The sequence below is a fragment of the Oncorhynchus mykiss genome, chromosome 7, assembly GCF_057628025.1.
Source record: "Oncorhynchus mykiss isolate SJ-2025 chromosome 7, ASM5762802v1, whole genome shotgun sequence".
Taxonomy (NCBI): Eukaryota; Metazoa; Chordata; class Actinopteri; order Salmoniformes; family Salmonidae; genus Oncorhynchus; species Oncorhynchus mykiss.
This window is the reverse complement of record NC_143028.1, coordinates 19,240,517-19,259,714: the sequence shown is the minus strand read 5'-3', so window position 1 is coordinate 19,259,714 and position 19,198 is coordinate 19,240,517. Positions and strand designations below refer to the sequence as shown.

At 41.6% G+C, this 19,198-nt stretch overlaps 1 protein-coding gene across 2 annotated transcripts in view; it reads right to left on the bottom strand.

Moving 5' to 3' along the window:
* LOC110527542 (activin receptor type-2A) overlaps nucleotides 1-17,379 on the bottom strand; it is a 41,102-nt gene extending 23,723 nt beyond the window's left edge. The window contains exon 1 of one of the 2 annotated variants that reach the window (XM_036983027.2): nucleotides 16,229-17,379. In XM_036983027.2, coding sequence (XP_036838922.1) covers nucleotides 16,229-16,283 — 55 coding nt within the window. In that variant the 5' untranslated portion in view covers nucleotides 16,284-17,379. The remainder of the gene's footprint in view (nucleotides 1-16,228) is intronic. The other variant, XM_036983026.2, reaches the window with a different exon arrangement.
* Nucleotides 17,380-19,198: the final 1,819 nt, after the last annotated feature.

Genomic DNA, 19,198 nt, shown 5'->3' with positions numbered 1-19,198 from the left:
TGATAAGTGTGTGAATTAGACCATTTCCCTGTTCTGCTAAGCGTTCAAAATGTAACGAGTACTTTTGGGTGTCAGGGAAAATGTATGGAGTAAAAAGTACACCATTTTCTTCAGGAAAGTAGTAAAAGTTGTCAAAAAATAAGTAAAGTAAAGTACAGATACCCCAAAAAACTACTTAAGTAGTACATAAGTATTTTAACTCAAGTACTTTACACCACTGATGTCGTCTATGACTCCCATTCCATTCGTTTGACCAGAAATCAAAGCCTTATCTTACTCCTCATTTTTAGGATCGAAAACGCTTGAAAAAGATCAACAAATGCCTCAACTTCTCAAATATAGACTAGCTTTCATTTGACACCCAATTGGACATGCTCTATCGTGCTCATGGGTCCTTTTTTTAGATGGAAAATACCCTCTACATAAATTAGCCAATGGAGCTCTACAGCACAAACTAAGCAATATTGCACACAATGTCCATGCATCCCGTAGGCTCAGTTGGAACACTAGACTACTGAACAGAATGGAAGCAAAACACTTCTGACAGAAATGCTCAATCAATCTCCCGACTCGATCGCTAGTTACAGGTCCTTCAGATACCAATCAGGGTGAGTGCATTGCATAGCCCACACAAAGGGGCACATATGCCTTAACACATTCCCTCCCACACAAACAGCACACAGCAGCACTGCGTCCCAAATGGCACCCTATTCCCTACATAGCGTGCTATTTTCGAACCAGGGCCTCTGGTCAAAAGTAGTGCGCTATGTAGGGAATAGGGGGGGGCCATTTGTGACACATTTTCAGCTTCACGGTACAGAACAACGCTTTGCTAGAACAACGTGAAAAGTGTTGAAAAAGGACGATTTATGTGTCTGCAGAGAGATAATATATGGGTGGGAGTGAGAAACTTCTCGGAAACATCTCAAAGAATTTCAGAATGACTCAATTAGTAATTTGTTGAAGTGATTTGTGGGATTCAGGTTCAACTCAAGATGAAACAAATGATGGGTGGATGTTTATGGCGTCATGCCTTTTCCTTACGAAATACTGCAATGAGGATTTCCGGGCAGGCGTGGATATGAATAAACATTCAACAGAATAAACAGGCAGCAATAAAACAAACAGCCTGAAAATAAACCAAACAGTTTATAAACCTAATATCCAGAGATTGAAGTTCAGAGGAAGAACTCAAGAGTGACTGCAGTCCAGGCTCACTGTTTAAACCCAAACCATTCCTAACCACAAGCCTCTGTTGAACAGAACAGATACGCGTGACATGTTTTCAATGAAAGTAGTTCATCCTTCTGTTTAACCAAAGTCATCCGCCGGAATGAATGTAATCCACAAAGCATGTAACAGAATAGTCACAACACTTTTGCGAAAATAGCCTGGAGGAACCATATGGTTTCAAGCCTCATCATAATCGGAGCTGGTTTTTTGTGGTTAGCCAAAACAACACTCGAGAGCCAGGCATTCAGACTTAACAAAAACATCCCTCACCACAGGTTTACAATGAGCTAAACCGCAAACCTCTGTCAACTCATGATCCCGTGTTAGAAGGAGCTGTCGTTGAAAGTGTTAAGATGACACAATGTCGGGGGAAATGTCAATATACAGAAGTCGTTGCGCTACAGAAGACATGGTGGTACTACTACTGTACATGGAGAGAGACCAGCGCTGCTCACAACAATGCTAACTCTGATTTGCCTCCTGCTCAGAGTGTAGCCTAACTATCACTCTGCCCTGAGTGCCCTCCATTTCTAGCTTGGAGAACATCTTTGTCCTCAGATGTACTGAAACATGCCCACAGTATAAACATCAATGAAGGTTGAGAGAACATTCATTGGCTACCTTCAGGACAAGCAGATGCAAAGTGAACATTGCCCACCAGACGACCTCTCATTCCCCACTCAACCTAAACGCAATCCAATGGTCGTGGTTTAGATAGACAGGGCCATTGCCTTTTATGTACAGCACACTGACTGACTGGCAAGCTGGTGGACTGCAGTACAGGGAGTGAGTCTGTACTTGGCAGCTTCACCAAAGGCTCCCCGACACCCTGCCTGCCTGACTTGCTGCCTGTCCTGAAGCCAAAAGGCGATGCTGGGACTGAGAAGGTAATCATATGAGCTTGAGGCCCGGAGCATTTCAGAGTTAAAGGGCTCCGCTCAGTCCAGTGGCTCTGAGAGACAGACAGGTCTGAGAGACAGACAGGCAGCATGGATGGATGGGCGAGAGAGCGATAGTGAGAGGAGAGAGAGAGAGCGTGAGAGAGAGCAGCATCTGAAGATTTGAGGCAATTCTACACATTTTGTAATTTTATAATATCTGAATGAGAATGACTAACAAAATCAATGTGGCCCCCCTAGAGATCATAGCCCCTGGGCAGGTGCCCGGTTGGTATTCGACCATGATTAATACAAGTTTGGATAGCTGGCCAGACTAACTACCAATCTAAAAATTGTTAGTCGACATGGCTAATTGAGTGACATAAGAGAAAAACTGCTGATACACAACCACATTTCGAAATTGCACTTTGTCTATTCTATTATTCTTACTCTCAACAGTAAGTTGAGACCCTGACTGAGTTCCTTAACCTCACAGAAATGTCTCTTACGTCAGGAACCGGCCCTGCATGGGGGACCTCCTGTACTGCTGTGTGTGTGTAAACCAAACTATTCATTAAACACTTGGCATAGTCATAGCACAGGGTGGAATTGCTCATGTCGTTGACGAAATTAAATAAATCATTTACTAACTGCCGTAAGCAGAGATTAAAATGATTAGCTGGGATGCGTTTGTTCAGAGACCGTAGGTTATGATGTTGGAATCTTGCAAGAATATTAAATTGGCACAAAGACACAGAGCAAATATCCTAATGAATAATGATTATTGACGATTCGCTTGTTGATTTTGTGAGAGATTGGCCTACAGAACGCAAATACACTCCACACAGAATTGCTTCAAGCTGGGTGCATCTTTACCCTTAGAAAAAAAAACTATCCCTGTTCTCGTGATGATGCCCAGCGCTAAGAAGGAGTGAAAGGGAATTCATTTGAGAAATCGCCAGAGTGAGTCACTAATTCAGTCGCTCCCAGAGTACAACATTACACCAGCCTTTACAGAGGACTGATTTCAGGGGTCACTCCAGGATAAACTGGAGTGAAGAATGTATTTTTACTCCTTTTTCTCCCCAATTTCATGACATCCAATTGGTAGTTACAGTCTTGTCCCATTGCTGTAACTCCCGTACGGACTCGGGAGAGGCGAAGGTCCAGAGCCGTGCGTCCCCCCGAAACACAACCCTGCCAAGCCTCACTGACTCTTGACACACTGCTCGCTTAACACCGTACAACTGGCGACCAAAGTCAGCGTGCATGCTCCAAACCCTCCCCTAACCCGGGCGACGCAGGGCCCAATTGTGCGCCGCCTCATGGGTCTCCCAGTTGCGGCCGGCTGCGACACAGCCTGGGATCGAACCCGGGTCTGTAGTGACGCCTCAAGCACTAGTGATGCAGTGCCTTAGACCGCTGCGCCACTCGGGAGAACCTGAAGAAGGGTTTTAACAGAGTGTTGGCTGCTGCCTTTACCTTTCCTTTCTGATTTAGAAGTAACTGACTGAGGCCATAACGTAGATGGAACTAAGAGACGAGAGAAGTTAAGAGCCTCAACTCGGGGACTTGGTATCTAGCACGTACCACTCTGTGAGGGACTGGCAGGGGTGACTGTCCTTAAAAGACAGGTGTTGAGGTCGGAAATATGGTTCTTTTGAAAAAGAAAAAAAAGTATTCGATTCCACAGGTAGGCTCTCAGGCTAGCCAGTTTCTGCAAGCGTCGCTAATATTTCTCAGTAGCTGGAGTGTAGATCAGTCCAGAATTAATTTCATGTTCAGCTTACCAAGCCTTCAGGTAACCTCCCCTCAGGCAATGCTGCCAGTGTACAGGAATGGAAAAAAGTGAAACGGTAATGATTTTACCTCCAAAAGTACTGGAGCTAGCCAAAGGCAAGAGTGCAGAGGTCTCACGACACTTAGCACTGGCTTGGTGGGGAGAGTAGTGGGCATGGGTTGAGAAATACTTATTGGACAAGTTCAGGTACTACCTCCCCGTTTCACTCAGTTACTTTGGTTCTTGTTCTAGCGTTTTGTTCCTACTGAATTACAACCCAGGTTCTCTGCAGTTGACCAACGTTCTAGCTGGACGAGTGACTTGTCAAACTGAAAAATTGGGCCAATTACAGTTGGAGTCACAGCAGCTGCCGAGGCTCGTAGCTGATACGCAGAAAGCATCGCAATTAGCACCCTTTCCCCTATATAGTGCCCTACGAGTGACCCGGGCCCCATTAAAGCTGCGTGGTTGAAACACTGCTTACTTCTGCAGAGCTTGAGATCCCACGGAGTCAGCACTAATTGTACTGACACAGTTTATATATAGCCTGATGTTTCTTTTCCCAGGACCATCATGCTTTCACGTGACGTTAGGGAAAACCCTTTACGTCAGGCATTCTAGGGTCCAGTTTAGATAAATAAAGCAGTGTCAGGAAGCGGAGTAGCAGACGCCTGAAGAAATAGTTTTTATTTTCTTTCTCTTCTCGGCGATGCCGAGAGTACCGGGTCGTCGTATTACAATACCAACAACAACAACGGGCAGGAAAAGGATATGGGGCGTAGAGAGGGGTCCCTTAAACAGTTCTACTGACAACCGGGGAGCTGTTACTACTCAGTTACACTCAGTTGACTCCTTCAACCCAATAACTGTTCGACACAACTACAACCAGCTTGAGTATGTCGATGCAGCGTTCAGTAAGATCTGTAACGCATAGAACAGAACCCGTCTCTCACCACGGCCGCTGTGGAGGACCCGGAGTCTGGCGATTGAGAAGACGGATATACCTACTATATCCTGGACATTGCACCCACTGAATGACACGTGCCCGTGTTCTGCCATGATCAACGACATAGGAGGAGCTATGGAAAAACACTGGGCCTGGTTTCTCTCGCTGTGATGTGGCTGAGGGACAGGAGTGCCTAGCTACACAGCTGCAACTGCTGCAGTGTAGGGTTGCTGCTGACTATCAGCCAGCTTGCATTATGCAATGACTGGAGAGACAGGAGACTCACTGCAGGCGGAATCGTGTGGTTGTGCACCCTGCTGCTGCAACACACACACACACACACACACGCGGCCCCTATGCGGCTGGTTTCCAGGGATTGGGTTACAGTTACATAATATACAGTAGAAGTGCCACTGTAGCCCATCAGGAAAAATATTGCTCTCCATTCTGCCTGCCTGGTGTAATCACTTTACTGTGACAGGGTGAGGGACGCTGGACCCTTGGAATCAGCCACTTATGGCCAAAATGTCGAGCAGCATCTCTAGTGACTGTTAAGAAGCAACTAACAATACTTGGAAATGGCTCATGTATCCTTATCGGTTATTCAATATAAATCCTTTCTCTATTCATGATAAGTTGATACGGACTTCAAACAAAGCACACTGAACCGGTTAGTCGCTAGCCAGACCCGGTCACAAAGCCTGCAGTCTTTCCATACAGGCCAGTAAAACCAGCAAACTCAGCAACAGCATCCAATCCCCTTAATCCTTGCTGGAATGTCCGACAGCCTATCAGTCTCCACTTCAATTATACTGTTGATGGCCAGTTGCTTTGCTTACGGCCAAGGCTACAGCATTCAGGGCACCCAATGAACTAGTCTACTGTACAGGCACCAATATTCCAGAGCCCTGCGCCAGCCTAATAGGCTACAACCAGCTCTGTGCATAGTGTACATTCTTACAGTTTATTCTACAGGAAGGAAATACAATTTTAAACAGCTAATTATCCTCGGCAGTGTTGGATGTAGGGGCAGGGGGTTGGGGTAAGGGCACTAACCCCAGCTAGCTAAATTGTCTGGAATTATCTTGAGGAAAATTGTGGTAAGAATAATCTATGACCAGAAGAGAAAAGGGTAAAATTCCATGCTTATCTTCAGAGCAATTCAACCACGTAAAAGCAAATGACTGCTCACAACCACCTATAGCTACGACTATTTAGCCGAGAGGACCATTTCGGGACTACTTGGGGCCTAGTTGATAAAAAGGTCTTCCCCAGCATCTCTATTGTACTCTGTCGCTTCTTTCATCCACAGAGCTCGAAAACACCTCCCTGCACAGTGCTCACGTTCTACAGGAAAAGCCTACATTTTCAAATAGGTATTTAAATAGGCCATGATTATTAGTAATTGGTCCCCCTCTAACAACTTAGTGTGCATTAGCCTACTGGAAGCAAATCAACCCGTCTGTTCAACAAGCAGCAGACACATATAACCCATCTACCTAAAAACAGACTTCCCTTTGTGCTTTGGGGGCTGAGTCAGTGGGAGGGAGCAGAAGAAAAAAAAACCTGATAACAGCAAAGCATGAAAAATCTTATCGGGAGCAAAAAAGAGCAAGGGGAAAGAAAGAGTCTTGAGAGACTTGAAACAAGAACATGATAAATGTAGAACAACCAGTTTTAATCAGCCTGGATCTAAGCAAGGCCCGTACGCTGAGCAGCCAGTCTGTCTAGACTACTGCAATCCTGTGAAGCATAAGGCAACATCTGCAGGACACATTAATTACACTTAGGACTAAGCCCTTTTTACTTCAGGCCTCCCGAGTCCTGAGCGCTGAGAAAAATGCAGTGGGCTGAAAGTGAAATGCATGGTTTACTAACGGTAACCTCAGCCTAATTATGCACACGTCTTACCATACACATCATACCATTGTGTACATTACATACAGTGGCAAGAAAAAGTATGGGAACCCTTTGTAAATATCTGGATTTCTGCATAAATTAGTTATAAAAATGTGATCTGATCTTCATCTAGGTCACAAACAGTCTGCTTAAATTAATAACAAACAATTATACGTTTTCATGTCTTTATTGAACACAACAATTATACAATTATATGAACCCTTGGATTTAATAACTGGTTGAACCTCCTTTGGCAGCAATAACCTCAAGCAAACGTTTTCTGTAGTTGCGGATAAGACCTGCACAACGGTCAGGAGGAATTTTGGACCATTCCTCTTTACAAAACTGTTTCAGTTGAGCAATATTCTTGGGATGCCTGGTGTGAACTGCTCTCTCGAGGTCATGCCACAGCATCTCAATTCAGAAGGCGTATTTTCTTCTGTTGTTGATTTACTTCTGTGTTTTGGGTCCTTGTCCAGTTGCATCACCCAACTTCTCTTGAGCTTCAATTAGAGGACAGATCGCCTTACATTCTCCTGCAAAACGTCTTGATAAACTGCAAAATGACAACTCAACTGCAGTTTCATCTGTCCACATAATATTTTGCTAGAAGCGCTGTGGAACATCCAGGTGCACTTTCGCAAACTTCCGACATGCAGGTTTTTTTGGACAGCAGTGGCTTCTTCCCATGACCACCATTCTTGTTTGGTGTTCTACATATCATCATATGTCAACAGAGATGTTAGCATGTTCCAGAGATTTCTTTAAGTCTTTAGCTGACACTCTAAGATTCTTCTTAACCTCATTGAGCATTCTGCGCTGTGCTCTTGCAGTCATCTTTGCAGGACGGCCACTCCTAGGGAGAGTAGCAACAGTGCTGAACTCTCTCCATGTAGAGACAATTTGTGGACTGAAGGCTTTTAGAGATACTTTTGTAACCCTTTCCAGCTTTATGCAAGTCAACAGTTCTTAATCTGACGGTCTTCTGAGATCTCTTTTGTTCGAGGCATGGTTCACATCAGGCAATGTTTCTTGTGAATAGCAAACTCAAATTTTGTGAGGATTTTTTATAGGACAAGGCAGCTCTAATCAACCTCTCCAATCTTGTCTCATTGACTTGACTCCAGGTTTGCTGACTCCAATTTTGGAGAAGTCATTAGCCTAGGGGGTTCACATACTTTTTCCAACCTACACTGTGAACGTTTAAATTATGTATTTAATATAGAGAAGGAAAAAATGTGTGTTATTTGTTTAAGCACACTATATTTGTCTATTGTTGTGACTTAGATGAAGATCAGATCAAATTTGATGACCAATTTATGCAGAAATCCATGTAATTCCAAAGGGTTCACAGATTTTATCTTGCCAATAAGTGGGTGTAACTCCGCCAATTGACAGAATATGGGAAGTGCATCTTTCCCGTTCAAGACGGTTCTATACTGAACAAAAATATAAACGCAACAAAGTGGTGGTCCCATGTTTCATGAGCTGAAGTAAAAGATCCCAGAAATGTTCCATACAATGTTCCGTACAAAAAGCTTATTTCTCTCAATTTTTGTGCACAAATTTGTTTACATCCCTGTTAGTGAGCATTTCTCCTTTGCCAAGATAATCCATCCACCTGACAGGTGTGGCATACCAAGAAGCTGATTAAACAGCATGATCATTACACAGGTGCACCTTGTGCTGGGGACAATACAAGGCCACTCTAAAATGTGCAGTTTTGTTACACAACACAATGCCACAGTTGTCAAGTTGAGGGAGCATGTAAATTGGCATGCTGACTGCAGGAATGTCCACCAGAGCTGTTGATAGGGAATCGAATGTTAATTTCTGTAAGCCGCCTCCAATGTCGCTTTAGAGAACTTGGCAGTACGTCCAACCAACCTCACAACCACAGACCACGTGTAACCACGCGACCCAAGGAGCTCCACGTCCAACTTCTTCACCTGCAGGATCGTCTGAGACCAACCACACGGACAGCTGATGAAACTGAGGAGTATTTCTGTCTGTAATTATGCTGTTTTGTGGGGGGGAAAAAACTCATGCCGACTGGCTGGACCTGGCTCCCCAGAGGGTGTGCCTTGCTCCCAAGTGTGTGGATCTATGCCCTCCCAGGCCCACCCATGGCTGCGCCCCTGCCCAGTCATAGATTAGGGCCTAATGATCGACTGGTCAATCTCCAAGGCATTCCTAGACGATCACCAGAACATTTTTGTAAAAAAACACAAATCCTTGTGTTCCTATTTTTTTGTATTAGTCTCGGGCTGTTGGCGGTAGATACACCCGATTCAGATGTCCTGCGCGCCAGGTAGGCGAACTGTTGCCATTTTGAACCACTTCATGTGTCTGAAGGTACAAAAACCCTGCCTTCCCGGCGGGCCCAGAGAGAAAATCATGTGCACTATAGGCCTACCACTTGCCAATCGGATGGCTCAGATGATCGTGTCTGCAGTAACGTAGCAGGCATTAAAAGGAAGCTACAGCAAAGTTGATATTGTGATATTTCAAAATGTTTAAAACCATGACTGCAGAGACAGTCAACGAATACAGCAAAGAGATGCTGTTTTTATGAGTTCATGTTTAAGTTGCTACTCAGCACTGTCAACACTTTGATTTCAACACTTTTAAAAGCCGTAAAAATGCACGTTCTTCCTATTTCCACTCTGTGCTACAACAAGCACTGCAGCAGTAATGAATGAGCATCTATAGGCTTGCGTTGTTGTTATTATTAGCGGCTTGGGTCTTTGTTAATATCTTGGGATATTTCACTTTCTCTGTTCATAGGCGTAGCGACATTAATTTGTGCATGAGGCAGAAAAAATGCCTGTGCGACTCCAGTTGCCATCATCTGGAAGACGGTGCCCCTTTTTGGTCAGTGTCAGTGGAGGAAAGGGAGAGCGGAGGGATGTTGAGAGGCGGACACTCAGTCTGCGACTCTCTACCTCTGCTGAGAATGAATGACCATCAGATGCAGGCACCATCAGCCCAGTAAAATAAAAAATACAATTATTTAAAATGTATGCTCACTTAGCTGTGTTTCAAATATAGCCTACCTCAAATATAATTTTCAAAAATGGCTGAACAACAATGCATTGGCAGGACAGTTCAAGCAAAGCCAATATGCGGTGATAATGTATAGTTTATAGTCTACAGATTACTGCACAAACCTCATTGCTACATTACTGTTTTAATTTGTTAATATTGCACAGGCTTACATTTCTTAAGTCATGTTAAAAAAAAATTATAGGCGGTAGATCTCGGCTTGGTGGTTTTCCTATTAAATTCAATACATTTTTGAATATTGTTGAATTCAGTTTTAATGTCTGGATTCCGCATCACAGATTTTATAGGGCCCTAATTATTCAGGAAGGACACAAGAAGGAAACTGGAACACAGTACCAGTCAACTCCAGCAGCTCCTTAAACTGTGAGCGACCAAAATATTGCAGATGAGAGAAAGAGCTTAACCCAAATAACAAATTGTAAAAGTTTTGAACGAGTTCAACATTTTTGGACATGTGAATACTCCCCTTGCTTCTCAAAAACTGAGCTAGCCAAAACTAAGGAGATGTTCTCCAGCTGTGCCATCCATCCATCCATCCTGAAGCCTGGACCTAATGGAGCCTGTGCGGGGAAGGGCCTGCTACATCTGTCTGGCTTCATCATTTCTCTAGTCTGGTTTGGGTTGCTGGTAGTTGACAGTGTCAACATGAGCCCTGGAGGGGGTGGGAGCATGCTCTTTTTCACTAACTGACACGGTGAGGAATGCCTGGGCTCCGCTCTGGGGCCTCCAGGGTTCCCTGGAGACTGGTGACTCCGAGGGACGCTAGCAGACCTGGGTTCAAATAGTATTTGGTCTCTTGAGAATGCTTTGAGTGTTAACTTGAGCCTGCCTGGAGTATATGAAATTGCACTTAGGGGACTATCCCATTGGCCCTGATGCACCAGGCAAGCTTAATCAAACACAGATTAGGCTTGAGTGATTTCAAATACTATTTGAACCCAAGTCCAGACTCTCGAGGCAGCAGGTAACCTGAACCGGATCCAAAGCCTGGCCCATAACCAGGAATGGGCCATGGGCAGGCGAGCGACAGCATTTGAGCGGCTTATTATTCCACACCGAGGACACCAAACCTCAACCACTTCAGTCAGTCAGAGCGGAGTTTGGTTTCAGTTTTAGTAACAAATCTACAGTCCAGCAGAGCATGTCTGTATTACTGTACATGACATGTCAAGATGAGTGCGATTCAATTATAGTGCTGTTGTTTGGCTGAAGCCAACATAAGTCATTACACATTTTTGAGCTGAGGGTTTAAGCGGCTAGAGCTACTTTACCCCCAGCATATGGCTGTGTAGCCTAACCTCTTTAGCCTTGTTTTAAAGAGGATCAACCTCAACATGGGCCTTTGTCCCAAATCAGAATCAAAGGACTGTTTGAGGCTACACCGTTTGAATTCTTTATTGAGCATCACACCGCAGTTACTTTCTTCAGGGTCTAGGGTATGCATATCTACTGTCCTCATAATTCCTACTCACTTCAGTATACAGACGCCCACGTTCAGAGACAGATATTCAGGTTTAACACAGAACGAAAGATGTAGATTAAACAATGTAAATGTGTAAATTGGCCAGAATAGTTTGTACTTTTGCATGTCATCAAACCTTGAAAATATAACCTTGACAGTGTTTCCCCTAGGATTTTTTTTCAGCAGTGGTGGCAAAGGTAGCAGGGGTAGCTGTTCGCATAGACTTCCAGTCATTGAGCCAATGACTATCCCTTTAAAAGAGAGTCTCGGCTGCTAAATGAAAATAGGGGAAACACTGCTTGACCGACCAACTGTAAGGGCAGCATCAGCTTTCAAACGCAGACAGCATACAGGATTATCTAGGCAGCTTGCTCCCCAATGAGGATTCTGCATTTAATTCCATATAGTCTCAAGTCAGCAAGTTGTAGTTTTCATTAAATGAGACAAAGATGCACGAGGCCCACCACCACCAGAAAAAAACATATAAACGCCAATGGAATGAGGACCAACTTAAAATAACTTTACATTAAGATCGGTATGGCACCTTTTCTCATTTATGGATTTATTTTGCATTTCCAGTATAGGCCTTGAGGTTATGGGATGCCACAGTATGACAAAACAGTACAGTTCAGGATGGTATTTCCCATCTAAGATACCATATATTGACAGTGGGTACTCAGCTGGCAAAATGGAGGGTGTTAGGTGACAGGACAAACAACGGGCGCTATGCGTAATCAAATGCACTTTCACTAAATTTGGTCGTTAAAATACATAAAATCATTTGAAAACATGAACGTGGAAGTTAACCATAATATCTAATATAAAAATCACAATAATATACGTTTTATTTACGCGATGAGCCCAAATGTAAAGTGCCTTGCTGAAAACGGTCAAATCTGTGGGACAGCCTTCATGAAACCCCTGTGCTCATATTTGTTCTTTGCCGTAGGTATTACTCACTCTTCCAGAGTAAGATTAATGTGACATTGTATTGCCAACAAGTATGGGAACGTTCTGAGGGTGTTTTACGGTCAACAGACGTCCTTGGACGTGAAATATAAGGTTATATGTTGTCGTTTTTTCGCTTCGGTCATTCAGATGTTTTCAAAAGACACTAAAAAACAGGTTACAAAGTAGAGCTTTGTATCTACATTTTGGTGTATGCGGTGTCAGAGAAGTCAAAATTCACATGTTGCCACCTGTTCTCATGACAAGATGCTAGCTAGCTAGCTGTATGAGGGAGTATGTTGGCTTGACGCCGTTCGCTTAGGTAACGCTCTGTGCAAGAGGCAGCGCTGCTCTGCAGTGGCTGTATCAGGGTTTCGGTTAGGAAAACGTGGCGCCGAACAACGTGACCCGGGGAGATTTAAATTAACCGGCCATTGGGAGCATAACCCATTTAAAAAAAAAATGTATTTAACCTTTATTTAACTAGGCAAGTCAGTTAATTAGGGCGTCCACCCACGGTGTTCAGAATGACAGAAATCGCATTTAAATTATGGTAACGCATCTTAACAGAACATGCAACTCATGTAATAAACAATAAAACATTATTTTGAAACATTTGCCAAAATGCAATTTGCGGGAAAACACCATTCTAAACAGCGCACCTGATGGTGCTTCCATATGTGACAGATATTAAAATATCTGTTAGAAACTTACAAAAACAGTGAATCTAAAGATGCAATAACTAGGATGGGTTGCTAATATGACTAGGATTGTGCCTTTGGCTTCTGTTGATATGAAATAAATATGCAAAAATAAATAATATTATTCAAAATACTTTACCAGAAAGCATGACTTAGCCGCAGAGGAATCGAGAAGCATTAGCTTATTAAAAAACAAAAACGGTGTATTGTCTCAAATCACAAGCTCGTAGGCCTATACTTATTTGGGAAGTCCGCAATTAGGGCAGCGTGCGTGGCAATAGGCCTAGCTGATTATTGAGTTGCGGCTGTCAGTGACAAGCATCAAAAATGTGTTTGAAAATGTGACTTGAGTATAATTTTAAAAAGGTGCACTAAGCTGTGAAATGTCTTTTCAATAACCAAAAATATTGTATTTGCAGCTGGTGTACAAAAAGTTAAAAGATGCAACAAAAATAAACAGGAAGCATAGAAATAGTGCACATAGAACAGATCTATCGCTTCTTAGACTTGCTTTCAATGAGAATGACATATCTATTATATTTACATCGCTATGTGAATTTGGTCAGGTAGCCCAAATAATTACATATTGCAGCTTTGAAATGTTGTGACAAGAAGAAGAGGGGTGTGTGGCGAAGATATAGGCAATGATTTGTTCCACGGAAATGTGCATATGAAAATCATTAGTGGCACGCAGAACAGTGGAAATGGTTGGATAAATTGTAAGCTTCCTCAAACTTGAAACTCGTGTGAAGTCTTTATAAAATAATTGCTTCCCAGTTTCCATTGTCAGATTTTGCCTATTTAAATTGGCAATAGGCCTAGCTTTGAAGCAAAATAAGACATGCCTCATAATATGAAATAAAACATTCAGGTTTTATAAATACATGCATAGAGTACCAGTCAAAAGATTGGACACACCTACTCATTCAAGGGTTTTTCTTTATTATTTTTTTTATACTATTTTCTACATTGTAGAATAATAGTGAAGACATCACAACTATTAAATAACACAATATGGAATCATGTAGTAACTAAAAAAAGTGTTAAACAGATTTAAACCAAATCAAATGTTATTTGTCACATGCGCTGAATACAACAGGTGAAATGCCTTACAGTGAAATGCTTACTTATAAGCCCTTAACCAACAACGCAGTTAAGAAAAATAAGTGTTAGGTAAAAATTAGATACAAAATCAAATTAATAAACAATTAAAGAGCAGCAGTAAAATAACAACAGCGAGGCTATATACAGGAGGTACCGTTTTTTTTGCAGCAATTCCACCACAAAGGCCTGATTCACACAGTCTCCTCTGAACAGTTGATGTTGAGATGTGTCTGTTACTTTAACTCTGTGAAGCATTTATTTGGGCTGGTAACTCTACTGAACTTATCCCTTGCAGCAGAGGTAACTCTGCATCTTTCTTTCCTGTGGCGGTCCTCATGAGAGCCAGTTTCATCATAGCGCTTGATGGTTTTTCCCGACTGCAATTGAAGAAACTCTGAAAGTTTTGACATTTTCCGGATTGACTGACCATGTTTTAAAGTAATGATGGACTGCCGTTTCTCTTTGCTTATTTGAGCTGTTCTTAACATAATATGGACTTGGTCTTCCAAATAGGGCTATCTTCTGTATACCACCCCTACCTTGTCACAACACAACTGATTGGCTCAAACACATTAAGAAGGAAAGAAATTCCACAATTTAACAAGGCACACCTGTTAATTGAAATGCATTCCAGGTGACTACCTCATGAAGCTGGTTGTGAGAATGCCAAGAGTGTGTAAAGCTGTCATCAAGGCAAAGGGTGGCTGCTTTGATGAATCTCAAATATACAATATATTTTGATTTGTTTAACACTTTTTTGATTACTACATGACTCCATGTGTTATTTCATAGCATGATTTCTTAGTAAATAATAAAATAAAGAAAAACCCTTGAATGAGTAGGTGTGTCCAAACATTTGACTGCTACCATAAATATGCACACACATGCATCCACGTAATCATTTTTAAAGTTTGTTTGATGTGTCTAGCTTAAAAAGGTGTAAGAGCAGAAGCGTAAAAAAAAAAAAAAAACATTTAAGTGAATGTAGTGTTACAATTCCCAATTTAAAAAAATATATATATATATTGCTATATTAAATTGTTACAACCTCCCAGTTCTGCATAAAACATCAATATATGTTAACAATATTACCATTTTATTTTAAATAGTGAGCTTAACATGCTGTATCTCTCACGTTCTGTACATACTAATTAGCATGTTACGTATATACCTTGCATAAAGTAGTATAAAAAGTTGCATTCTAATGCCATAAATTGGTTCATATTGTTACACGATCTCAGTTTTGCATAAAGCATGATCATTTGTTAATATGACCAACCTACCTTAAATGATTGGTCTTATGTTACTGTAATTATGTATGCCGTACTGCCTCATTTGCATATTAGGTGCAACATTTGCATAACATTGCATTTAATACAATTTACTTGAATCATCTCTGTTCTACACCAGCCCTAAAAATGTCATAACAATATGACCACCCTATCTTATTGGGAAAAAAACATGTTGAATGTAAAGGATCCAGACAGGCGATTTAGTGCCATTATTGACTAGGGATTAACATTGACCAGTCCACAACCTTTCGACCTTTTCCGATCACTTGAAAATAAGATCTCAGCAACGATAAGTCCTATCCTCATGAAATAAAGTGTTGTGTTTTCCTGAGAAGCTTTTCTATATGACATAGAATACAAAAATATGACATAGAATACAAAGTATAACACAATAACCAAAGTTTCAATTTGACCCCTAACACTCCACAAATTGGTAAGATTGCCTCTTATGTGGTTTACGGCTAGTTCCATGGATGCTTCTTCATGTTTTTTTTGTTTTTTTTTCAGTGGTCTTGGTGCACTGGAAATGTAATGCTGCACACACGGAGGAAAAGGCATATTCCAGGTATATCCACACACAGTGATTCCTCTTACATCATCAATCAACAGATACCTTCCCACTTGTACTTGGCCCTGACTGAGAAGACACCCAAGTGCATTAAAGTATTCAATCACTACTACCGCTGTTGCACAGCCTGTTTTCCATGCAACAAATTGCCTTTTTACATTACAGGTGTCAGCATACTTGTTAGTGAGAAATCCCATTTGTTTCGTCTCTCTGTTCAAGCAAAGTGTAATAAACTTTAAAACGAGGCAAGTGTCACTGTCAAAGGCCAAGGCGCATTTTATCATCGACTGTGTACAGTATTTCTAACACAACCATACATGCCAGTTATTTTACCAACAGATATCCACCCACCTGAGGACAACGAGATGAGAAAAACAGCGAACGCCAGCTCGCTAGCGGCTCCCATTTTCAATCCAATTGAAATCCTTTTTATTTCCGGGAAATAAACACAACACACAGCTGCAAAGGTTTGCTCCTCCACTGTGTGTTATGAAGGTCTGTGCAAAAAGCTAAAAAAAATCAATTAAAAAAAAGACTAACGTAACTAGCCAGCTAGTTTGCAAGCTAGTATTGTCAACAACATGTTGTGGTATTGACACTGACTTTCCAGCTGACAGGTGTTTGTTGAGAAGACCCACTCCAAAAGATCCACTGGCCAGCTACTACGTTACACAGTTGAAGGTCCTGACGAAATATGCCCACAAATATGGAAGAAGTGATACTTGTGTAGCTAGCTAGACTACAAAATGGTTTAAAAAAAACATAGCTATTGACTGACTTGTTGCAGGTTGGTCTAACGACCCATCTAAACGTTAGTTAGCATGTTACAGTACTACTAGTAGCTAGCAATATTACTAACGATTTCCAATTGTTCAACATTGTTATTTGACCTAATAAGACTAAACTAGGTAAATTTAGAAACAATACCATGGAACATAGCTAATTAAACCTGAATCTTAAAAATGTGTACGTTAGCTAGCGTCAGGTAGTTTAAATTACTTAGTTGTCTAGTTATCGTAAATTATCTAACGTTAGCTAAATAAGACGTTTCAATACACCACATGTAGTGGACTAACGTTATATTTGATACATCTCATTTCTTGGTCCTCACAACGCTGTCTTCACCTTCCAAAATGTAACGTTAACGTTATGCTAGCGCATAATCCGATTCCAGAGACATTGCATTTTCCCTTCCCAATGGATTGCAACGTGTTCTGTCCGTTGACTTTTGCGAGCTAGTTATGCATACGGTAAAAGCTGGCAACCAGTGTCTGTAAAAATCGTATCCAATTGCAGCTTTGGAACAACCAAGATTTAATCAGTAACGTCGTTGGGAAACACATGAGATCAACAGTTAATTCGTTTTGTCAACACGGCTGCTGTCAAGTCATGAGCGTATCCAAGACAAGCACGTCAGTACAGCATTTTCCCATGCGTGCAGTATCCTCAACGTTTCCCTCTTCTGTGACCAGTGCCACAGTTTCAAGATGGCGTTTGGTGAGGATTGTCTTTGTATTTTTCTTTACTCCACCCTCAGACCCCTCCCCTCCGTTAACTCGAACCCCTCTTGTCATATCAAAAGCGAGCTCGGGCAACCTAAAGATGACTGGAATCCAATCAGAGAGGAAGAAAACCGTTGATATTTGGGATACATCTCAATAGCTCATGGATTCCTCCTTTTACGTCCTCTCCTTCATCTGCTCTGATCGGAAAACATTTGATAAGTGAAATAAATATGATGTACTCTTAAAGGAAGTTGTTTTACCTGTCCTGTTCAGTTTCAGATCAACCCATGAAGGAAGAGAGTCAATGTCAAAAAGCTGACTAAACTAAACTCCATGAAGCGATTTTCCCAGTAAGCAAAATATGTTGCAAATATGTCTTAGATGTATTTTCCAGATGTCGACGTCAGGTGCATTTTAGGTGCAGAATGAAAAGTGAAAGACGTATTTTCCAGGCGTAACAAATACATATTTTCCAGATGTCGAAAATACAAATTTTCCGGATATCGAAAATAAGCCTTTTCTAAACATCGCAAATACGTATTTTGTGGACGTTAAAAATACATATATTCTGGATGTGAAAATACATATTTTACGGACGTAGAAAATACGTATTTTACAGACTTAGAAAATACGTATTTTCCGGATGTTGAAAATACTAATTTTCTGGACATCTGACATTTTTTATTTTGTGGACGCTGAAAATACATATTTTACGGATGTTGAAATCAGGTGCATTTTACGTGCTGAATGAAAGGTGAAAATAGATATTGATTCTATGGCCAAATTTCAACTGCACATACAGTACCAGTCAAAGTTTGGACACACCTACTCATTCAAGGGTTTTTATTTATTTTTACTATTTTCTACATTGTAGAATAATAGTGAAAACATCAACACTATGAAATAACACGTGGAATCATGTAGTAACCATAAAACTGTTCAACAAATAAAATAAAAAATATATATTTGAGATTCTTCAAAGCAGTCACCCTTTGCCTTGATGACAGCTTTGCACACTCTTGGCATTCTCTCAACCAGCTTCATGAGATAGTCACCTGGAATGCATTTCAATTAACAGGTGTGCCTTGTTAACAGTTAATTTGAGGAGTTTCTTTCCTTCTTAATGTGTTTGAGCCAATAGGTTGTGTTGTGACAAGGTAGGGGTGGTATACAGAAGATAGCCCTATTTGGTAAAAGACCAAGTCCATATTATGTCAAGAACAGCTCAAATGAGCAAAGAGAAATGACAGTCCATCATTACTGTAAGACACGAAGATCAGTCAGTCCAGAAGATTTCAAGAACTTTCTTCAAGTGCAGTTGCAAAAACCATCAAGCACTATGATGAAACTGGCTCTCATGAGGACCGCCACAGGAAAGGATGACCCAGAGTTACCTCTGCTGCAAAGGATACATTCATTACCAGCCTCAGAAATTGCAGCACAAATAAATGCTTTACGTAGTTCAAGTAACAGACACATCTCAACATCAACTGTTCAGAGGAGGCTGCGTGAATCAGGCCTTCAGGGTTGAATTGCTGTAAAGAAACCACTACTAAAGGACACCAACAAGAAGTGATGGACATTAAGACCAGTGGCAATCTGTCCTTTGGTCTGATGAGTCCAAATCTGAGATTTTTGGTTCCAACCGCCGTATCTTTGTGAGATGCAGAGTGGGTGAATGGATGATCTCCTCATCTGTGGTTCCCACCGTGAGGTGTGATGGTGTGGGGATGCTTTGAAGGTGACACTGTCTGTAATTTATTTAGAATTCAAGGCACACTTAACCAGCATGGCTACCACATCATTCTGCAGCGAT